Below are 24,777 nucleotides of genomic sequence, written 5' to 3'. Positions count from 1 at the left end.
TTTACAAAGGATTTGAAGTGGCCTGCTGGTCATTATAAAATCCTAAAAGGGAGAAGATTCTTATTGTCTAATGGCTTTTTCTGTGAGACTCCTGAAAAACAGAGGAAATGTAAAATTAGCATGATAAAGGTTAGGAGAAAAGGAAGGATGGATTAGCTCTTGCCCATTGGCTAATAGGTTTACAAATTTCAGTCCACCATGCTCTCAAGATTCCTGACTAGTGACCGACTAGTGACAGCCTTGAGCAGGCTGACCCCTCCAGTGCTTCATGTCTGTTGACAGCCTGCAGACATGAAGGCTGTATTTAGAAACCTAAACAGCTCTGCAGTAAAATAGGTGCCTGACTATAATCTTTTTATTTTTATTTTTTTGGGGTGTTGTGGAGGTACAGATAAAAAATTAAAAATATAAAGATATCCAAAAATTGGAGTCCACATGAAGAGCAGAAAATATTAAATAGTGCTAATATTATATTATATCATCCCTTTTCTTTCCTGAAGAGAGAAGAAATTCATGAGGCTAGGGCCTCATCTTCATTACAAAGAATTTTAAAAACGACTCTTGGAAAGGAACTGCTCCCAAATGAACTCTCTCTTAACCTTCTGGAAATATAAGGAAGCAGCAACTTTCATTTGTGGAAGCAGCTTTACAAGTACTCACCATTAAGTCTTGTGATCTTCCACACTGGCAGTTTTATAGTTTGCTCCTCCTGTGAAAATGTGTAGGGGCCAGTATAGTCATCCTTGTTCTTTACTGTAGCTTTGACAACCACGGAAGGTGATGAACTACAGATTGTTTCCTTTTCCAGGACAATTGTTGGACAATTTTCATTAAAATCAGGTATTTGGACATATATGGTGCCTGTAGAAGTTTTACCTGTTTTTTCTATAAGAATAACATTTTAGAGTTAGAGAAATATACAGAACAAGTTGTACAAGAAATAACTAAATAAATAAACCTTTAAAATTTCTCTCACATGCAGGCAGATTAGCGTATCCACTCATGAGAAATTGTATTCGTTATTCCCACAAGTAAAAAGATGTCACCCAATTTCCATACCTTGCTGAGAGCAAATTTAAATTTATCAACTTGGCAGATGTCTTGATTAGAAGCATGGCTATTAATTTAATATGCTTGGAACCAAGACATATAAGGTGATAAATTCACTGATTACGAATGAAATCAACATAAAAATAAGTTTTCTTAAATGTATCCTACTGCATGAGCCCAGACTATGTGAAAGATTTTTGCTTCTAAAGCTTGAGCCAAAGTATTTGGAATAAACTATGATTTATTTTTATTACCCGAAATATAAAGTTTATTGAAGAAAAATTTTTTAATGTTGACAATCAGAAACAATAAAATAAAAATCTCTAAGTGGTGGGATTATGAATTATTTCTGTTGTTTCCCTTAGTGCTTTTTTCTGTTTTCCCAGATAATATGATTTTGGGTGTTTATTCTTTTGTTTTATTTTTATGTTTGCTGATTGCCTTGAGCATAAATTAATTTTACACTTATCGAAACACACATAGTAAGTGAATATTATTTTAAAAACATTTCAAAAGATTTTTATTGTTCAATGATATAAGTGCTTGAGGTCTCTATAAGTAACTCACTCTGTGTTTAAGTAACTCACAAAGGCACCTCACATTTGAGCTGAGCTTCCCTGATAGGTTCTGTCTCAATCTTTATCCACCTTCTCAAACCCAGAAATTCCTGCCCCAACAGCCAACAACAGGACCAAACACAGAATTCACTGGTCCAACAAACTCCAGTGAGAAGCTGGGATGCTCAGTCTTCTCCTGGATTTAGCCACCTCAGACTTGAGACCCAGGGCCCCTAAGATAATTAACTTCATCTAATGATAAAGGTAATATGTTAATAATCACAATCATCTATTCATCAAGAAATGCCAGTTGGAGTAACATTTCTCTAAAAATGAAATATTTTTTCTTACCATCTACAGCCAGAACATCAGCTGTGATTGTCTTGTTAACCATGAAAGTAGTATCCCGATAAATGTTTTTGGCAAATTTGATTTGAGCAGTTTTTGAATCAATAATTAGCAAACCACCATCATTATGTCCCAAGATGTATCTGATTTGTAATAGAAAACAACAATAGGTTTTTTTTTTCAGACATGGAATGTTACCTATTTAATGAAAATGACTCATTAATATTTAATATATTTATACTTAATATAAGACTATGAAATATACTTTTATAAAAGCAGCAGAAGCTTAACATATTAGCACAGACAAGCAGTATTTCATAATCCTTAAGTATATGTTAGCCTGGTTTTTCAATTTTCTGCTCTGCTCAGTAAAATAACTGTGTCCTTGTTCTTTTTTTTTTTTTTTTTTGCATTTTTATTACTAGGGGCATAGAAGCCTCTAGCAGTATTCTTTTTTTTTTTTTTAACCCCCACATTTGTTTATTTATTTATTTTTGGCTGTGTTGGGTCTTCGTTTCTGTGCGAGGGCTTTCTCTAGTTGTGGCAAGCGGGGAAGTCCCTGTGTCCTTGTTCTTTATACTGCAACAGCTACTTTGCATGGTGCTCTACTATTTTAGGCATATGTGTCTTGTGTGTGCTGTTCTATCTGACTGCACCACGGTCTTCTGGTGAATTTCTACTCTTTTTTAAGGCTCAACTGAAAGTCTCCATGAAACTTTTTCCTGATCTCTCTAGACAGGCTAAGTCATTCTTTTCTTAGTTTCCACTTTAACTTATGCTTATGCTACCTTTGCTCATAGCATGCCTCTTCTTGAGTTATATGGTTCCTTGAGTTGGCTGCCTTTGTGTCTCTTTGTATCCTTGGCACAGAATAGTTTAGATGTTATTTTGTAATAGTTTATAAATTAAAACTAGTCAAGGTAAACAACAAGTTCCTACTGTATAGCACAGGGAATTATATTCAATATCCTGTGAGAAACCATAATGGAAAAGAATATGAAAAAGATTATATATGTATAACTGAGTTGCTTTGCTGTACAGAAGAAATTAACACAACATTGTAAATCAACTAAACTTCAATAAAATAAAAAAAAATTCAAGGAATAATAAAATATTAAAATAAAATCTCACTTGACAAATGAGGCAGCTTTGCCAGTGTCTTCATCAATGGCTTGATATGATCCCACGATATAATTGATCAGGTTTTTACTGCTTATGCCTTTTTGGACAATAAATGTCTTGTAAGGAGGACGGAATATAATTCCTTCCCTCATATTTATTACTTGGATTATGAGTGGGATTGACTGGGCTCTATATTGAGAGATTATTGATTTGTGAAATTCAGCTTTGTTTTTCACGGCGATACCAAGTTGCAAACTTTGTTGTTGTTCATAATCTAGAGACTAGAGTAAAAATAAAATTAGAAGGAAAGAGGCGTCACAAAAATATGATCTGGAAAGAGGGCAAAAGAGCTCTACGTTGTGTGCTATGAATGAATCCTTTATTTCTATACAGCGAAACGGTTTCACAGATCACTGCAATGCTGTGATGAGAATCCTTTAGAATTTGTAACTCATGAAACCTCAGTTTGGTAACGGATACTTACAAAGCAGAGTACTTCTTTTTAGACTAACAAAACACCTTTACAGTTTCTTCAGGTTGTGTGGTACAGTGGAAAGAATCACAAATTTTCTGTGGTAATGTGGTTTGAACCCTGATTCTGCTACTTAATAGCTGTGTGACTCAGGGCACAATATTTACTATCTCTTATCCTCAGCTTTTTGCTTCTGGTAAAAAACCCGTACCTCATCAGATTGTTGTAAGGACTGAACTAATTAAGGCCCATAATACATTCCTGTAAATGGCAGCTACGTCCATTCACAGAATAGTTATTGGATTCCTCTGCAATAATATCCTTTCTGGCTTTAAAAATTCCCTGTTGGCAAAGATAAATTATCTTAATAAACTTGGTTGCCAAATAGGCCTCTGCAAAGCGGTGAGTGGGTGGCCCACCGACTCTTCATAGAACCATTTTCAGATAGTCCTGTGTGTTACCTATTTGTTTGACCCTGTTATTGAGTGGCCCAATTCAAGGCCTGAGGTATCCCAGGATAGCTTTTTCCATTCACTAGTAGAGTTTTTAAGGGTGATGGGATAAGGAAATGTTCATTTTGGTTACATTTGTGTATAACTGAAAATAATTAAGGTGTGAGATCCGGATTTGAGTTTTAACTTTGCAGTGACTGGTTTTGTGGGCTCAAGTGCTTCCTAGTGAAGAAGAAGAGAACGATGCTTAAATAGGTAATTATAATATAAGGGGTAATTGACAAAAGAGATTACAGAGTCTGTGTGTGAAAGCAAGTGAAGACTTGTACTTGAGAAAGTCAGGAAAGGCTTCCGAGAGGTTTTCATGTAAGCAGAGTGATTCAGGGTGAGGAGGAGTTATTCAGGCAGAGTGAAAGCACTTGCAAATACCAGAGTTACAGAAGGTGAATAGGGAGATGACTGCTGAGAAGCCTTGGATGCAATTCTGAGGGAGTTGAAGGTCGTCTCAAAGGCCAGCAGGTGGTCATCACCCTGGCTGCATATTAAGAGTCCCCTGAGGAGCCTTTAAGAACCGCTTGCTGCCTGACCTTCCCTGCAGACCAACTGAACCTGTAGTTCCTAACTTGCCACAGGCTGGGAGAAGCTGCAGGTGATTCACATGGACAATCTTGATTGAGGGCCATTTCACAGCCAATGGAGAACAAGGAAAGTTTTTAAAGAGGAGAGTAACTGGTCCAAATTGGCTTTAAGAAAAATGTGGTTGAAGGAGAATGAAGGGAATTATACACAGGAGGTAGGTACGTCAATCAGGAAGGGAGGGAACAAGGCTGAGAAGATCAGAGGCTGTGAGAGGGAAGACCAGGGCTAGACTTTAAGGGCAGTTTCTAGGGCAGAATTTGATGTCTGGCTTTAGGTGGTGAGAAAATGCCATGATTGAAGGAGAAGGCCCAGGTTTCTAGTTTGGGAGACTGGATGACACCAACACAGAAGACTGGGAATATCTCATTCCTAGGCATTGTTGGGAAATTATAACAAAACCCTTGCAACTGAGGATGGCTGTAACCCACTCTGAAAAGCAGAGTAATAGCAACCACTTATGTGGCTTCCAACAATCTAGAATTCCAGGGATCTCCCTGTTAAGGAATATTATGGATCTGTCATTCTACTGGAGTCACAGAATTAAAGAGAGAAACTCCCATATAGTCCAATGTTCTATGGCAAGGAATGTCCTGAAATAGTAGTAGTATTTTTCTAGTCTATACAATATCCAGGCATAAATAGCCTTATGTTATTTCAGATGAAGGGTCTATTGTAGCCAAGCCTGTTAAATGGAAGTGTTACTCAATTATTTATTTTTTATTTTGTAGATTTAGTTTTTACATTTCCATTTTCTAGAAAACGTCGCATTTTTTTTCCCTCTGAGGACTGTAGCTAATCCATTTAAAGTAAGTTGACAAATTCACAAGCAACTATTCCATGTATTCTTGTCTGTTCTTGAGTTTAAGTCAGGAAGTGTGTTTTACTTTCTTGTGCATAAAACAGGCACACTGATAAATATATGTATATTAGGTGTTTGTGTTTCTATACAAAGTGTGATAGCTTGGAAGGAAACAAATCAACATGTTAAGAGAATTTCCTTAGGTAATGGGTCTATGTGTGTCTTCAAAATTCTATCTACTTTTATGTGTTTTTTACGTTTTCTATAAAGAAGTGGTATTATTATTCATAAGTGAATAAAGTTTATTTATGACAGTTTTGGTTAAAATATAGTAATAGTTTTGGTTAATACAGAACATTTTTCCCACTGAAGGGAAATCAGGCCTTACCTTAACCACCTTCAAGATGCCTTCGTTAGTTATGGGATCAGTTTTTATTTCAAACCAGTTCCCATCATTTCCAGTGGTAAAGAAATACTCTGCAAGCCAATTATCTGTGAACTCTTCGTCCAAATCTATTACTTGAAATCGAAGCAAGTCAGAACTTAAAGTGTTTTCCTCGATACTTGCTGAATACTAAAAAAAAAAAGCAAAATTTAAGACTCACTGGCAGGTTTTATCTAAATGAATTATATTCATTCTGAATGACATTAGTCATTAATTCTCTAATTATGTATTGCCTCCTTGCTGGTTACTGAATTCTTATATTTTACAATAGCTTATTTTAAAAGAAGAGTGCAGAGAGCTTAAATAAAAGCCAGCAAGCAGGCAAATCCTGGATTAGGATGGCAAGGTATAACATAAAAAAATATATAATTATTTTTCAAGGAACGAAAGACACACCTGCAATTCTCTGAACTTTGGGATATTATCGTTGACATCTTTCACTTTAATGTTACATTCACATTGTGCTGCTAGTCCTTCTCCATCTATGTCTGCACCACTCACAACCAGATGATACCTGCCAGCTTGCTAAATTTGGAGAAAAAATAAAGAAAAATGATTAGTCTCTAGTGCCAGAGATACGAATGACAACTCCTTGCTTCCCATGGGAAGGAGGTGAAAATATTCAAGTTCATGGTTCATTCTCTAGAAGGACCACACGCACTGTTCATTGTCCATCATAGAGGAGGTATGTGGGGCTCTGGATGGTTGGGTGGAAGTCTTTATGAGGCTAGTACAGGTTTTCTCTCAGCTTCTTAGGGCAGGATAGTACACTTAGAGCAAAAATGGACAGCGAGGATGGTGGGATGTTTATCGGAGGGAAACTCACTTACAGAGCTTCCCTGCTGATCTGTTTGGAAAGTCACTTGTATAAAAGTTATACGGAGTCTGATGGGGTAGCGTGCATTGATGGAGATGTGGTGGTAGGACAGTGGAGCAGAGAGAGGAAGGGGGTTCTTTAGGATTCCGGAAGCAGGGGTAAATTTGAAAGAAGTCAGGAGAAAAAAGCATGACACCAGAGAAGGCTTTACTCCAGATAGAAATTTCTCCCTCCATCTAAGAAATTTCCTTCTCCTCCATCATATGAGGGATTAACCCCAGTTCAGTCTCTGTCGTGCATGCAATGCCTTCCCTTACTCCCTTGCTTTAACTCCCATGGATGTGCTGATACTTGTTTCCTTAGGTATAATTGATTGCTCAGGTCTCAGGTACACATCCCACCCCAGCAGAATCACACTAGGATGCAAAGAGTTTCCCTAGATTGGGCCAAGTGAGTCCTGGGAACCTCTATTCCTTCCTCCTTTCATTCTCAGGTAGAAAGGAGTCAACTCTCTTAGCATTCTTACAACCGAATCCTGAGTTATTGAACGCTCCCCAGTGCCTTGCTTTACCTCTCGATCAAGTGAATTGGTCAAAGTGTAGACTTCCCCGGTGTGTCTGCTTAGGAGGAACATAGGTGTGCCTGCAGGTTCCTGAGAGATAATTTTGAAGGCAATTTTAGAGTTCAAGTGGTTTGGTTCATCTGCATCTGTGGCATTTAGGATCATCACCAGTGTGTCTAGGAATACGGAAGAAGTTTATTAAAGAATATGTAAAGATTGACATTATGTTCGCATGAAATGTTCAGCACAGTTTCAAACTGATCTTTGTCTTTTAAGATCTTAAAACTAGAGGGCTTCCCTGGTGGCACGGTGGTTGGGAATATGCCTGCCAATGCAGGGGACATGGGTTCGAGCCCTGGTCCGGGAAGATCCCACATGCCGCGGAGCAACTAGGCCCGTGCGCCACAACTACTGAGCCTGCGCGCTAGAGCCCGCGAGCCACAACTACTGAAGCCCGCACGCCTAGAACCTGCGCTCCGCAAGAGAGAAGGCACAGCAAGGAGAAGCCCACGCACCGCAAGCTGCTCTCCGCAACTAGAGAAAGCCCGTGCTTAGCAACAAAGACCCAACGCAGCCACAATTAAATAAATAAAATAAATCTAATTTAAAATTTTTTAAAAAAATCTTAAAACTATCTGTGTGGGGCTCCCCTGGTGGTGCAGTTGTTGAGAATCCGCCTGCCAGTGCAGGGGACATGGGTTCGAGCCCTGGTCTGGGAAGATCCCACATGCCACGGAGCAACTAGGCCCGTGAGCCACAGCTACTGAGCCTGAGCATCTGGAGCCTGTGCTCCGCAACAAGAGAGGCCGCGATAGTGAGAGGCCCACGCACCCCGCTTGCCGCAGCTAGAGAAAACCCTCGCACAGAAATGAAGACCCAACACAGCCAGAAATAAATAAATAAATTTTTAAAAACCCCACAAAACTGTCTGTGTGCTAAAAAAGTATTACATGTCACCTGCAATATCTCTTACTGTCTCTCTCAATCAGGTGAGCTGGGCTGCCTTCCATAAAAATCCTCCACTTCTCACTAAGCCTTGGTTGGTTGTGTTGAGGTTGGGACTATTTTCTCTTTATTTTTTCCCTTGCTGGATGGCCTTATAATTCTCCCTCCCCCCGCCCCATTATCCAAGTAATGAGTGTATCTCTGTCCCTTATAATCTAAAAAAGCCCAGCTGATGCATCCAGGTTGCCTAAAGCCACCTCCTTAGCTTTGTGACTAGGATAAACTTTGACTTGATAACACAATCACAACTTGGAAATATAGTACACTGGCAGTGGACAAGTAGCTCAACCACAAATATTAGAAAGGAAGACTCAGGTTATCTTGACAAATTTTTCTTCAAAACTACTGATGAAACTAAGAGAATAAATTAGCTTGTAAAAATGATGTACTATAGTGATACTTGTATCTGAAAAAAAAATTAAAAATGGTAGTTACTGCGAAAGACTTACTTGAAGCACTATTTTCTTCAATTTCACCCATGAATATACTTTGTGAGAACACTGGAGCATTGTCATTTATATCTAAAATTTTGACTGTTAGTATAAGCAGTTTCTCTACATCTTGTCCCAGGGCATTGAGAGCACGACAGGTAATCTAGAAAAGGAGGGGAAATGTTAATTAACATTCTGCAAACTTTAGTTTGCCTACTATTAAAACTTGTAAAGATAAGGCCTCTCCTGGCACATACAGTGCTTTTGTGCAAAGAGGAAAAGTATTTTCCCAGAGAGGAGACAAAGCAGGAAAAAGTGCCGACTCTGGGCGTACCAGTTGGGCAAATTGCCCCTTCCTGCAGGCTGGTACGTGTCTCCTGGCAGCATGAAGCTCTTGGCAAGCAGCGTGCTGGAGTTGAGCGCTCATGCACCCTCCTGGAGTATTCCTTCAGGGGCACAACCATAACGGGAGGCTCTTTGTTTTATTTTATTTTTAAATTTTTTGGCCATGCCGCGCGGCATGCAGGATCTTAGTTCCCCAACCAGGGATTGAACCTGCGCCCCCTGCAGAGGAAGCGCAGAGTCTTAACAACTGGACTGCCAGGGAAGTCCAGGGGAGGCTCTTTGTAGAGGGACTAATATTGTTATTTGTTGGTGGATGGATTCATGCACTGATCTCTCTTCTAAATTAACCTTCTAAAGCCACTGTGCACGAGGGGAAGGGTGGCCGATATCGAGGACACAAACTTACCTGGAAGCTTGGGGTTTCCTCACGATCAACTATGGCTGTTATGTTAATTTCTCCAGTGTTTCTGTCAACAATGAAGATTCCAAAAGGGGGCTGATCAATTCCTATTCCAGAAATGTGGTAGGTAATGTTCTGGGTTGCTCCGAATTCTGAAGTAATCTGTAGCCCATAATACCCAAAATGTTAAGGTGATCATCACTCAGGCCTGTTCCTTCCCCTCCTCTCCTCCATACTCTCAAGTCATCTATTCATTTTATTCACACTTTCTTGACACTGTGCTGTTTACTTTTTTGCCTTGATAGATAGTAGGAATGTGAAATAAATTCAAATTTTTGCTTCTGTTGACCACTATGGACCAATGTGTCGTTAATCATTCTGGCTTTAGAATATTTGCCCAGATTGTGGTCACCACGGTGATGTTAAAAGGTTGAGAGAAAGTCAAGGACACTTAATATTGACAAGGCTACTTCTGAATGCTCCCTTCCTTCGCAGCTAACATTAAAAAAACAAAAAAGACATTTATTTTAGTTTAAAAAGGAGGAGCTGGAGAAAAAAAAGGAAAGGGATTATATAGTAAGTGTTAATATTAGAATGCATTGCTTTTATTATTATTTTTTAAACTTTTTAATAGGGAAAACTTCAAATATATTATAAAGTTAGAAGAGTATAATGAACCTGATATATCTCATCACCCAGCTTCAACAATTCTGAATACATGGCCAATCCAATGTTGACTCTCAACCATCTTTAATTATCTTATTGCTGTGTATTGGCATGGTATGATTTCAAATCCACTTAAAAAAAATCTAAGAATAAAGTTGTTTTGTTCTAAGAGTGAAGTTGCTTACTTTGAGGAAGCTGTGTCAGGATGTCGTCATGGACATCCGTGGCTGTCAATAAACACTCAGTAGCTCAGCTATTGGGAAGCAATGTTGGGGGCTTATTGATACGAACATGTGGAGCAGCCATTACGGCTGGGGGACATTTAAGCTTTAAATATCAAGAGATTATGAGGACCTCTTAAGAGTGTTCAGTCTGGGCAAGGCAACTCTTTGCTGATCTAAATAGCTCTCTTGAAGACCTTGGGGCATTATTAGCTCCTGCCTGGGCAAGGCAGCTCTTTGCCTGGCAGTGGTGAAAACCACGATCTTACTTGCCAGTACCACCGCCTCTGTTCCCTAGTAACGTGCTCTAGTGTTAAGGGACTTGTGCTTTTGCACTGGACATCAGCTTGTGGTTGACTAAACTGACTCTCCCAAGAACCAACTCGTAGAAAAGTACAACTCAACTACATTTGTATTCTATTCCTTTAACCTCTCCCTTGCCTGGAACAATAGTGTGATTGATCTACTTGTGGTTAGGAGTACGGTATTTATTGGTTTATTGAGAGACATTATCTTATATGTTATTGGCTTGTGAAATTATTATAACTCCTGCAGTGAACCCCTGTTAAATAAATTACTGGTAAAAATCTTATTCTCTGAGCATAATTTACTGCCCCAAACAAAGCACTTTCCATATAATTTTTCTATTTGTTTGCTAGAATCTGAATCCAAAAAGGTGTATCTATTGAAATTGATTGAAATGTCTGTTAATTATGTTTTATTACTCTAGAAGCTATAGCTCCTTCATCTTTCTCTCTTTTAAATTGTTATTACTATTATTACTGTTTTTTTTGTTTTGTTGAAGATACCAGGTTATTTGTTCTGTGGACTCCTCAGTCTGCATTTTGCTAATTGGAATTGCCATATTATTTTAATTTACATCTAGTACATTTATTCTGAAAACATTACTTCTGCTCATAAGACTTACTGTGGCAATTGGATTTCTTCTCGAGTTGTCTTCTTCTTCTCTGCAGGGTCTTGCAAATTTCACCCATTCACGTTTGTATCTCCTTTTGCCTTGTTGTACCGCTGTCTCATATTCTCCATGTTGTCCTTTTGTCTTATGTAAAAAGGGATTCCATTTTATTATGCACATTGTTGGAAATTTTTGCTTTGAGTATTAATTATAGACACCTAGGTTGAGGAGCCTCCTATGTTTCAAGATCTCTAAGACTGTTAAATATCTAATTTTCTCTCCCTCACACTGTCAAGCAAAGAAGAAACCTTAAATAACTAGAATAGCTACAGAGCTATATGATTTTTAATATTAGCATTTAATCATATTTTATATTTTCTATATATATTTCACAACGTCTAACTATTCTGTGCATAAAAGACAGGTTTAATGAAAACCTGTTGATTTATTTAAGATAAGAATGCATGAGATAAGTTACAATAATGACACTTATTCTTGCTAGTATTTAAATATTATTAGGTTAGCCATTAGAATTTTAATTATATTTTCACAATTAAATTATTAAATAATTTAAAACATTAAATATTTATTTTTCCTGAGTACAATTTTAATTTTTTAACTAAACTATAATTTTAATTACAAAAAACTTTTTCATACTTTACCTCTATTCTCAATTCTCCATGAACCAAAAGGACCACCTGTAGACATTTAAATAAAGTCAGATTAAATGTGAATTCTTCAAATAAGTAATTATATAAGATAATAATCCTGGTTTTTACATTCAGCTGTTCATATTGTAGTTTGTTTCTATTTCAAAAGAAGTAGATTTGGAGAACGCAGTATTCAAAGGGCAAAATCCTTCCCCCCAAAAGAAAATACTCTTCATATAAACAAGTTCTTTCAGTTCTTTAATCTGACTACAGCATTTCAATGATACACAGGAGAATCTATTGGACTTTTCAAAATTCTAACAGTTGTTGCAGCAACCAGACATTTCTTACCTGGCTTCTCTATAAACACTTCCCGGGAGCTATGGAAGCTATTGCTTTGGGAAACAATGATGAGCATCATTGTGATAAGCTTCAGAAAGTGCCATAGGAGATTATTAAAAGCCATGACCTACGCTACTGACTTGTACAAAGGCAATGCTGTATTAGTTAGTTGCAACTGCAGGGTAAGGCATTTTCTTAGTCATATAAGAGTGGAGAGAGTGGAAAGGAACTAGTCTAATTTAGTGAATGAAACATAAAAGATCGGGATATGCTATTCCAATCACTAGTGTTGTTTTCTGTGGGACATGGATCTGCGCATGTCTGCCTTACTACTTCAATTTAAGTTTGAGCTTAATATTCATACTGATCTGAAAAAAAACTAAAAATAAAGATAAAATGAAGCCAGGTGGGCCAGGGTCTTTACTTTCTCAAGAGCATACAGGACCTTCATCTGTGTCATTTTCCCCCCGGAATGCATTCTTCTTTCCCTTCACACACTTAAATATTACTCATCCTTTAAGATCATTTCAAGTTCCAACAGTCTCCATGAAACTGTCCTTACTGATGTCTCCTTTTCTGAGTTTGTACAACACATATTCTATAACATGCAGTTTTGGTCGTAATGGTTTACCATGATTTATTATTTCTTATGGCTTTATGTGCATTGTGATATCGAGCCAAGAGAATTGCAAACTTCCTAAATCATTGCTTCTGTATTATTTTTCTTCTTGCAATTAGTACAATACCTGTCCCTCAGCAGATGTTTAACCACTATTTTGTGACTCACTGATTACCTAATCTGAAGAGTCTGGAAGGGAAAAAGATTGTGAAAAATAAATCAGAAGAAAAAAATGATTATTTTTTGGTGTCAGTTGCTATTCATGGAGCTTTATGTTTACTATCTCACTTAGTATGGCAGTCATCTGAAGGAGATTCTATTATTGTAATCCCTATTTCATGGATGAAGAAATGGAGACATGAGAGAATGAGTACTTTGCCCCAACTATCAGCCCCAGGAGAACCAGGATTTGAACCTCTTCAGCCTGACTCTAAAGCGTGCACATCACCACTACACTAGATTCTAACCAAAGTCAATGTAAATAAATAGAAAAAAACTAGTCATAGAAAGAAAGTTATATGATAGTCAGTTTAGATTTCTTCCTGGCAAAGGCTGCAGTTATTCCTGAAACAATGTAGATTTATTACATTGTTTATTTTGGAAGGTTATAAAAAAGAGGCAGGTCCCAATCTGAACCAAAGGAATAAATCATACCAGACATAGAATGCCAGGACCCTTCCATTCTAAAAATTTCAGTAAAATCTTTATTTCAAAGGGTGTTTGTTAAAATTGTCATGAAAAAGAACCATTCCTTGTGGTTCTAACAGGTCTCAAAATGATTTTACAGCTTTGCTGCTTTTTATTAAACAATATCATGAGTTACTTGGGAGAAAAGACCAGAGCAATGTAGTCATTGTACTACTTTCTCAGTTCATAAGAACAACTCAGCCACACGTGAGAGGAGGGATGGACCAGGCGCAATCTCTTTTACAGGAAAACCAGAAAGAGTCATCCAGAAAATATGAATCATGTTTGTACTAGCCCCATGGAGAATGATTCTTCTAGTAGACATTAAGACATGATTTCCGTTTTCCTGGGAAGCAAAGGAAGGACAAACCCTAAACTATGGAAAATGAGCATTGCAGACAGGTGTTTCTTATTTGTTCAGTCATTTCATTGAATCAGAGCCCTTGGAGAAGTTACTCAGCCAGACCTTTACTGTTTGCCATCCTCTCTTTTAAAGTCAGACCAAAAAGAATGTTCTCCAATTGTAGGGAATATTGTGAAAATGGGATTATTTTTGTATTTCCAGGGATATGGGGCACTTCTGAATAATGCAGTGTTCTTTGTATATGTACTGAGACATATAATCACAGGCTTACATTATTTCAGATAGTGTTTTTAAAAAACTTTCCTATTTTAGTTAATTAATACTTATATGTGGCTACTTAGATGTTTTAGTTACTTTGTTCATATAAGTATTTTGAATATGTAATAAATATTTCAATAGTTTCTTGACAATGTAAATCAAGTAAGTTTTCTTTTTTTGTGGCCTAGAGTCTAGGAAATACCAATGTGGAGAAAACACTCCATATCTTGAGAATTTCTTTACTTTTCTTTCTTCCCTTTGTTTCCCGGTTATTTTTATAATTTTGACTACGTGATTTTTAAAGCATTGATGTGGTCTGAATACCTTGGCATACGTAAGAATTAGAAATATTTTATTAAAAGCAAATGAGATTATTAGGTTAAAAAGCGTATGACATAACGTGATTTGATATTCACATGCCCTATCTGCTAATTAAAATGTATGTAGTTATATCATTAAGATTCCTATTGAGTGTGGTAGGTCCACAATAAATATATTTTGAGGATATGGGTGACTGGATTTTAAAATATCATATATAATAACAATTGCTTTTTACTGAGTTGGCCAAGGTTTTGTTTAGAGTAACCTGATACTTTAGGGTGGGGAAGGACAGACTGTTAGACTGTGCATTGGATCCATGGAGCTAGTCCTAGCCAGGCTAGGGCATGGCCACTCTTCTCAGAATGGGATAAGAGTGGATCACACCCACTCCCCTCTGGGAAATTTGTAGAATGAATTGGGTAATTCAAAGAAATCATTACAAATTTTAAACTTGATTTTTTAAAATTAGTAAATATTTTTGGAAAAATTCATGAAATATATATATACATAGGTTGGTGATATTATTTTTATAATTGGTTAAGTACCATGATTATTTATGTGTCAGATCATAGAGGTCATTCAATACATGTTTGAATAAATTTCATATGTACAATTCAGAAGAAATGAGTGATTTATATTTTATGATACCTCATAGCTTTATATGTAATATAGACTTTTTAAAATTAAAATTTAAAAACCTGAGAGTAATTTAATAAGCTTTGTATTAATCAAGACAAATTCTTTAATTGAAAAAAAAGATATATGTTTAATTACTTAAAAATTAATTTAAGACGGGTCAATTTTTAATAACTGATGTTTAGAGTAAGCTCAATTTAGAAAGTTAAGCCTTGTATCATGATAGAGGTGATAAGAAAAACAAATACCCATGGCTGTTTTCAAGAGCTCATTTTAAATACTGTGTAGGATGCAGTCAAATGTAGCAATAGAAAATCGGACACTGGATCCTGAATCCCTGAATTAAAATCCCAGTTTCACCATGTACCAGCTGAATAACTTGGGAACATTACTTAATTTTTCAGTTTCCTCATCTGTAAAATAGAAATAATAATTCTACTTACTTTATAGGTTTGTTGTGAGGATTAAATGAATTAACACGTCTAAAGCATATAGATATCCCTAGCCTACAGTAACTGCTTAATAAGTGTTAATTACTTCTGTCCAGACTTAAAAAAAAAAGTGTAAAAGAGCCACTGTGATATTAAGTGACCTTTTATTATTATTATTCATGTCAAGGCACATAAGGACTTTCTCTTTCTTGAGCATCAGAAAAAGACAAGAACCAGCGCTCCACCGTACAATTGTGTATGTTGCTCCTTGCACAACTCCAGGGGGCACTGTTCACATTGTAGTTTATGTGAGTGCACTTCCTGGCATTGTGCAGTGTACAGCCTGGCCAACTGTGCAGTGACCATGCAAGAAAAATGTGCATATTATACAAATTCAATTATTCATAGTATAATTATGGATAGTAGCCAATTGCCTATGTAATTCTTGTGATGAACTTCCCAAAGCAAGCCCTCACCTTAGGCTATCAGAATGACTCTTAACAGGAGAGGAAGAGACAAAGGCTAAGAGGTTTATGAGAAATGTCATGGACGCTGAGTGCTCTAAGTGAAAACCGGTTTCGGGTATTAAGTAAGTGGGAGCGGTAATAGGTGGAAGTAATGACATCTTTCCTAAGTTTTGCTCAAGTCAGGCAGGGCTGGCTGGAATTTCTTGGCAAGATTATTCTGATTTTAGAATCTTAACTTTTGGAGAGGCTCAGGAGGAAATTAATTTTCATATATTTATTAGTACTGGAAATTGGATTGCTTCATCAATCAAGATTCATCTTTATTGCTAAAATATTACAAATATAGGAATTAGAGTCTTACAAAGCACTTTATGTTTTCCAGAGCACTTTCCTGTGCACATTGCTCCTTTATTCTTACTGTGGTCATTCTCATCAGTCAGGGGGATAGGATTATTCTTATTTGACAGCTGAGGAAGCAAGGCCTGGAGTGAGTCAGTGGTACAGGCATAGATTGAAATCTGTGACTTAGCTTTCACATATTACCTCTCTAGGCAACCCTGTATGGTCATAGGTTGGTGGCATTAACTCAAAACCTCCAAACAGGTCTTCCAACTTTCAGACCCCACTCTTTAATAACAAAAGATTTGCTTTCCCACTCCACAGTGCTTTTAAAAACATTGTTTTTTCCCATCACCAAGCTATTTCGAAACTCTGGGTGGCTTCCCACTTCTAAAAGGGTTTCGTTACCCTTCACAGAATGCACTTTTCAGTCTGACCCTCATCTGCCTTTTTAACGTCATGTCCAGATTCTCCAATGCAGACTATCATTCCAGCCAGCTCAGTGTGTCCATTGCCTCTAGGCAAGTGCCATAATTGCGCCTGCCTTTGCATGTGCTGGGCTGACAACCGAAGATATCTCCCTGTGGCCCATCTATACTTATCAAAAAGCAGCTCAAATCTCACCTGGTCCATGGAGCCTGGTTTGCTTACCTCACCTCTGACTGACACTGCCTTCCACTAATAGCATTAAGAGTAGACCAGCACTATCCAGTTGAAATATAATAACCACAAATGTGAGCTGCATATATAATTTTAAATTTTCTATTATTCATATTAAAAAGGTGAAATTAATTTTATTAATATATTTTAAACTAATATATCCAAAATATTGCCATTTCAATATGTAATCAACATAAAAATTATTAATGATAAATTTTACATTTTTTTCATACTGAATCTTCAAAACATGAATTACTGCAAAAATCTTTATACTTAACAGCACATTTCAATATAGATCAACCACATTTCAAGTGGTTGATAGCCACATGTGGCTACTGGCTACCATATTGGAAAGAGCAGGTCCAGACTTCTCAGTTTAACAATTATGTATGAAGTTATATTGTTGTTTAAATAGCTTGTGTGTTTGTGTATGTGTGCCTGTAAAATTTTCCTGAGGGGAGCAAAATGTTCTAACCTCTCATAGCTTCTTCCATGACTAGCATTATAGAGGCACCGTGAGGGGAAGTTATAGTTGAGAGAGGCCTCATTCAATCATTCATTTATACATTCTTCAAACAATTATGCATCCATTGTAAGACAGATATTATGGTGGGCGTTGGGGATACAAAGATGAATAAAACAGCCCTCAGTATAAAGATCTTACAGTCACTCCAGAACCAGAAGGGTAACTGAGAGTGGTACATGTCAAAGCAGGGAAAGAAGCTCCTCTAAGCATGTGGCCGTCAAACTCCGTGACAACACTATTCCGACATCCCCTTCCACATATCCCCTAGCTTCCCAAGTTGGTCATTGGCTTGGACAGATGGGTTATGAGGCTACCTGCAGTTCATTTAGTTCAGAAAGGACCATCTGGAAAAGTGGGGAAGTCATTACAATTGTCACATTTCTTTTTACAACGTTCCTGGGTCAATTAAATTCATTAGATTGCCAAAACAATTAGTTACACTGTCATAACAGAAACAGACTCAAACAGAAGCGTGTGATACCAATTTTTCTGCTTGACCATTGCTATGAGAAGGAAGGCTGGGAAACTGGCTCACAGGCAGTCTATTCTAATTTTAAACATATTTAATTTTTAGAATGTTCTTCCTTGAGAACTATCTCCCTATAACTTCTTGAAGTTCAATTATCTCAATTTTTTTAGATGAGGAAATGAGGGAAACTGATGTGTAGGCCAACCCAACTTATTATTGATAAAATGAGGAATCAGTATTAGGAATTTAAAAAATATTCATTATTGTATATTTCACTATTTTGATATCTTTGTGTAACTGATAATATTGTGACAAGTCTTCTTCTTTACTAAAACAACACACTTAAGGAAAAAACTAGTCTGTAACATCCAGGCTAGTGCTTTGCTCTCCAGCTTCCACTTCTCTTTTATGTAATATTATATAAAACTTTCCCAATCCACAAAAGTATTACTCTTCTGAAAAACTGGCTTATAAAATATTCTGTCTTCTTTTGTACCCAAAGGTTGGATGTCTTTTGCACATAAAGGCTAAACATAAAGCACTGTTTTCTTAATAACCCTCCCAACTTCTCTAGAGTCAAACATTGCTTTGATTTTAATTCCACGGTCTTTGACTACTTAAAAACATGTCAGGTATCAAGACCAGGCATGTACAATTCTTAGCCATATGCTTAAGAGATATAAAACCTTGGAAAATAGACCTCGTTCTCTTTTATGTGTTTTAGTTTGTGTATTAGAATAAAAGCATGAATAAAAAGATGAATAAAAGCATTACTTTGAAGAAAGTGAAGGTGTTGTGGAAAATAGACTTGAGACAAGGATTATTTAATTCTTTAGTTAATTATTTACCTAAAGAAATGCTAAATGGCAACTTTCAAATTCATTTCTATTTGGCTTATTTTCTTATGTGAAAATACAACGTTAAAAAAACAACAAAAGGGGGAAATTGGTAATCTTCACAATTTCATTTTAAAATGTTTATTTCCACTGAACTCTTTTTAGAATTTATAATAGGGATTCAGCAGTCAAATATAGCATTCTCTAACAAGGAAGGAAACAGGGAAAGTTTGCAATTATTAGAAAAAAATAGGACTTACCATTAAAATGGCCAGAGCCCCTGTGGTTCTGAAAAGGAGCCAAGCCATTGTCTCTGATTTCCTTGGTGAACGAATGCAAGGGAGCTGCTGCTTTAGTCCTTCCAACTGCCTGCATGCGATGTCTAAGGAAAGCCCTCTCAGTGTCTCTGCTGTCTTCAGGACAGCAGGAGTCTTCAGGAGTCTGCAGATGGCCTGTTATGCAGCTCCTCCCCACACGCTTGCATCACTTTTGTTCCCAGGTAAAAACTTAGACACACCTCAATTCCTGAAGCAATGAAATCCTCTGTTGGAAGCTGAAAGAAGAGTTCACAGGCTAAAAACCAGTTTTAATAAGAAGGTACCAGATGATAAATTAATCATGGTGTGGAAGTGAAAAAGTTAACCTTGACTACACTGAAAAAAGATCTAGTTGGCTGCTTCTCATGGGGCCAATCAAAACTGAAAAATAAAACAAAACCTACAAAATTCCCCCAAATCTAACTTGTGGAAGAGCATTTATTTTAGCCTGAGTGTATGTGAGTAGATTTAAAGTTAAGCAAAATATATTTTAGGTGTTAAGCAATAATATATTTTCTTGAAAGAAACTACAAATCTGAAGAAGAAAACCATCACATCAAGCAGTTATTAATACAGGTTTTGAATGAAAAGAATTGGAAATAAAATTGGACTAAACACATATGGTGCCTTGGATATTTGAAATATATAAGCTGTGCATTGCAAAATCAGATCCCTGATAATACTCAGATGACATCTTTCCATTGTATTTCTTTTCATTTATAAGTTTTTAAAAAAAGTAATTTGCCTAGTGAAGTAGGTTAACTCTGTGCACTTGTGATTACATTTCCTCTAGAGCAGATACCCTTCTCACTGCTGTTTACTTGTGCACTTCTAAACTCCTGGACCCCAACTCAAGTTATGGGATGGGGAAAAGCTACTAAAGCACCTTTTTAGTTTGCTTATAACACTAGAGTTAAGAGCACTCTTAACATTCCAGAATATTTTAAAAAATGTTTGGTAGAAAAACAATACTATAAGTATTTGTGCATTAGGTTTTGGAAGCTTTTTAGTACCAGGGAAACCATTTAATCAGAGTATTTTAGACAGAAAGTATTTTATAGTCTAGGAGTTGGAAAAAAACACCTTATAGGTAAAAATCTTGTGGGATTTTTTTTTTGTCTTTTTAAAAATTGTGGTAAAATATACATAACAAAATTTACTATTTTAACTATTTTTAAGTTTCAGCTGAGTGGCATTAAGTATATTCACTAGTCTGTGACTGGACTAGTTAACAAATGTAAGGGGATAGAAGCTAGGATGAGCTTTATTGAACTTATTAGTGATTTGTATAATGCAGAATTCAACAATTGAAGTGTTGGTTGCTTCTGAATTTAGTATCTGAATTTGTTTAACATTGGTGAGAGTTTTTGGTTTATATGTATGTACACTGTGGCTTTTTTCTTACAGCATAATGATAAATACATACATATGGACAAAGACTAGAATGAACCACCTTAATATACTAGATCTTATTTTTTGAATGAAGTGATTATGGATGTATTTTATTTCTTCATTACGGTTGTATATATTTTCTTATTTTTGGTAATGAGAATGTATTAGTTTTATAATTAAAAAAGAAACTTCTTTAAAAATGTGATTATTTTAACTTCTTTAAAAATAATGTGATTACTTTAAAGAAGTAATAATGTGATTACTTCTTTAAAAATAATGTGATTAAAAATAATGTGTGTTATTAAGAATAACATTCTAAACTTTGGGGCAGGGAAAAAGAGAAAAACATAATGAACTTTCAATTCCTTCCTTTTCCATAATTTAATATCTTGCAATTTCTTCAAAGCATTATTGTGCTAAAGACAAAAGAAATTTTAAAAATGATAGCAGTGAATTATGATATTCCTAGGAATACCCATGAGTTGCATTGTGGACTAAATTCTAAATATGACTCAATTTTTTTTTTTTTCTGATTTACCTTTCCTAAAACTCCAGTTCTTTGACAATTATATAAATATTTATTTATTTATTTATTTGGCTGCACTGGGTCTTAGTTGTGGCACGTGGGATCTTTGTTGCTGCATACAGGCTCTTAGTTGCGGCATGAGGAATCTAGTTCCCTGACCAGGGATCAAACTTGAGCCCCCTGCATTGGAAGCATGGAGTATTAACCACTGGACCACCGGGGAAGTCCCTTCTTTGACAATTTTAATGAATTAGACTTAAAAATGTTGATTATCACTTCACTCTTTCCTTACCTGAACACAGGTTAAGGACTTAACTGGTATTTCATTTTTGTATTTTGAAATAACATCTAAGGATTCTTGGTTGGGTGGTGTAAATAGGGTATGGGCACCCTTATAGGAGAGTAATGTACCAGACTTGGCCTGATTCAGGCTGGCTCCATCTAATTGTCCCTGTTAAGGAGGGTTGTAGAAAGCAAGGATGGATCCCATTGTCCATTCTGTAGGCAGACAGGACTCCCCTAATCTTCTTTCTATGTGCTCTTGACAATGTTTTAAGCCAACACTTCTTTTTCTTTGCAGGATTGGGAACCTCAGTAAGGTAGTAAATCATCCTTGTGTTGGGGCCACATTTACATGGTGATAGGAAGGTGGCCTGGAGGTTACTCCTGCTGGGGAGTGCATTTGCATTGTGCCTTCTGGACTAAGCAGTGTTTTCTCTTGCTATTTTTGTTTATGTTTGTGAAAAGGAAAGAAGGGAGGATTTTCCAATAGTTTTTGTTGAGTGGTTATGTTATTATTCTCCAGATAATGGCTTTGGAAACATAAGCCCAACTTGAAACTGACTTTTACTCAAGAAGCTGAAATAAAAATGAGGATCATAACAATAATAATCATAATCATTAAAAAGGAGCTTCATTGTATGTGTGTATTTTGCTTCATTTGATGCATCATATTAAAAATATAAGAATTGGACAATAGATACAATACATCGTAGGTTTAAGGAGAGACCATTCTTCAATTTTCTGGAAATTGAACCATGGCATAAGAAGTGATGCAATAAAAATGAGTGTTTATTTAAGAGGCAGTGGCTTCAGAGGTTTCCATGATGTTTCTAATGCTCATTATCTACAGCAGTTCTATTATTCACCAAGTAGAGGATGTTAATAAGACTGCTTTCACTGGCAAGCCTTCACTGGTTTTTGTTTGTTTTGACTGGAAACATGTATATAATATATATGTCAGACATCATTACTTCTTGATATTTAATTGTTCTTGAATGTCCACAAATTCATTAATTAAGTTATGCGTTTTACAGATCATGCATTAACAAAATGATACATACATCCTGAAATGCCTGCCAACGTAGTGATCCATCACTTTTTGTTATTCAAGGTAATGGAAATCATACACTTCTTTCATTAGGATCATCACTTGAAGGCATCCAGAAATGTCAGAGAATGTAATAATTGTGCACTTGCAGAGAACAGTCTGCAACTTTAAAAATCAGTGAAAATAGAGCTATTGATCTAATTTTCTATTAGAGAGTATGCAACATGGTCACCATGGTTCTGTAATTCCTAGAATTCTTTCTTTCAAAAGATTTGTGCAATTTTTTTTATCATATATTGATTCAAGCCCAAATTTCAGAAGGGTAAATATGGGTGAATGCACATTTAAAATTTTTTTACTTAGGCCGTGGATTAGGGTCAACATCTTTTGGCTTTGTTTAGTCTGATTAGGCAATTGCTTATTTGTGGGAACATTTTTATAAGGTAATAAAGAGTGTGAATGGAGGAATTTTCCAAATGAGCCTCATGTTCACCTTCAACAACGTGTTTCTTTAGGAAACTTTTCTTTGGTTCTTGTGGTTGGTTGGAGATAAACTTGACCGGTGGAATCTACTTACAAAATCTATTTTGAATCCATCTAGTTCCCTCCTTCTCTGGGCATCCACACTCACCAGATTCCTGGCATCTCTCAGGCAGCCTAGGCAATGGGCCTAGGACTGAGCTCCTGTTCCCTTCTCACCGCTCACCCAATCCTCCTCTCACTCAGAAACCTGACTGCTATTTTTGAAAGGATCGTGGTTTCCAATGTACTTGGAACAGAATCAAAACTGCCTGTTGTGGCTTCCAGGGAACTGCCTGGTCCATTCCCTGTGTTCCTCTCCAGCCACTTCACACACTCCTTCCTTCTCACATGCACCTTCTTTTGTTCTTCAAAAACCACCAGCTCTTTCCTGCCTCAGGTCTTCACTCAGTTTCTCTCCTGCCTGGTTGGTAGCTTATGAGACCTTCTCTGAGGGGTCCTTTCTTCCTACTCCCTAACGTGGGCACTCTCATCCCCATTATTTTATCTGTCATCCCAATTTGCTGCCTGTATAGGGCTTAGTGCCATGTTTCCGTTGTTATTTCTTAGTTGGAGTGCTTATATTGCCTTTCTCCACTTGACTGTGAACTCTGTCCGGGAGGTATCATGTCTATTTCATTTAGTAGCTTATTCCCAGCAATTTTCAGGGTGAATAAATGAATATATCTTTAAAAATTTTGTGCAAGTATATCTGCTGGATCAAAGGGCACATGTAGTACAGTTTTTAATAGGTCGTCATCCCAGAAGGCTATACCAGTTTACATTCCCACTGATAGTGTAAGAAATTGTCCTTCCTCCCTCCCCTCCTCCAGGCATAATGTTTATTATAGGTAATTCTTTTCTGCTTCTTTTATGAGAAAATAGTACTTTTATAACAAATATATTTTAGTTCTACTAAGAGATTTAAATGTTCATTTAAATGCTAATAATTTATCAGTTTATAATAAATGGAAATAAAGTTAATATTCTGAGCATAGAAAACTAAGAAACTGAACCCAGAACTAAGTAACTTCTGGATCTTGGTTAGATCCAAAAGACCTAGCATCCCTCCTGGATCTAACCTCATCCTGGCCATTTCACCATCTCAGGTGATATAATAATAAGATTTGAGAGAGAGGAACAAAGATGGCGGAGTAGAAGGACGTGCTCTCACTCCCTCTTGCGAGAACACCAGAATCACAACTAGCTGCTGGACAATTATCGACAGAAAGACACTGGAACTCACCAAAAAAGACACCCCACATCCAAAGACAAAGGAGAAGCCACAATGAGACAGTAGGAGGGCCACAATCACAGTAAAATCAAATCCCATAACTGCTGGGTGGGTGACTCACAGACTAGAGAACACTTATACCACAGAAGTCCACCCACTGGAGTGAAGGTTCTGAGCCCCATGTCAGGCTTCCCAACCTGGGGGTCCGGCAATGGGAGGAGGAATTCCTAGAGAATCAGACTTTGAAGTCTAGTGGGAATTGATTGCAGGACTTCAACAGGACAGGGGGAAACAGAGACTCCACTCTAGGGGGGCACACACAAAGTAGTGTGCACCTAGGAACCCAGGGGAAGGAGCAGTGACCCCAAGGGAGAATGAACCAGACCTACCTGCTAGTGTTGGAGGGTCTCCTGTAGAGGTGGGGGGTGGCTGTGGCTCACCAAGGGGACAAGGACACTGGCAGCAGAAGTTCTGAGAAGTACACATTGGTGTGAACCCTCCCAGAGTCTGCCATTAGCCCAACCAAAGAGCCCAGGTAGGCTCCAGTGTTGGGTTGCCTCAGGCCAAACAACCAACAGGGAGGGAACCCAGCCCCACCCATCAACAG

At 37.0% G+C, this 24,777-nt stretch overlaps 1 protein-coding gene across 1 annotated transcript in view; it reads right to left on the bottom strand.

Annotated features, from left to right (window-relative positions):
- DSG3 (desmoglein 3) overlaps positions 1–19,356 on the bottom strand; it is a 34,993-nt gene extending 15,637 nt beyond the window's left edge. The window contains exons 1-11 of the mRNA XM_007130546.4: positions 19,113–19,356; positions 11,910–11,945; positions 11,260–11,391; positions 9,451–9,606; positions 8,718–8,862; positions 7,273–7,439; positions 6,281–6,409; positions 5,828–6,013; positions 3,087–3,358; positions 1,959–2,098; positions 661–885 (exon numbers count right to left, since the gene is read on the bottom strand). Of these exons, the coding sequence (XP_007130608.2) occupies positions 661–885; positions 1,959–2,098; positions 3,087–3,358; positions 5,828–6,013; positions 6,281–6,409; positions 7,273–7,439; positions 8,718–8,862; positions 9,451–9,606; positions 11,260–11,391; positions 11,910–11,945; positions 19,113–19,160 (1,636 nt within the window). The 5' untranslated portion in view covers positions 19,161–19,356. The remainder of the gene's footprint in view (positions 1–660; positions 886–1,958; positions 2,099–3,086; positions 3,359–5,827; positions 6,014–6,280; positions 6,410–7,272; positions 7,440–8,717; positions 8,863–9,450; positions 9,607–11,259; positions 11,392–11,909; positions 11,946–19,112) is intronic.
- Positions 19,357–24,777: the final 5,421 nt, after the last annotated feature.

This window comes from Physeter macrocephalus, chromosome 19 (assembly GCF_002837175.3).
Source record: "Physeter macrocephalus isolate SW-GA chromosome 19, ASM283717v5, whole genome shotgun sequence".
In the NCBI taxonomy this organism is placed as follows: Eukaryota; Metazoa; Chordata; class Mammalia; order Artiodactyla; family Physeteridae; genus Physeter; species Physeter macrocephalus.
Note: the sequence above shows the minus strand (reverse complement) of the source record. Positions and strands in the feature narration are given on the sequence as shown.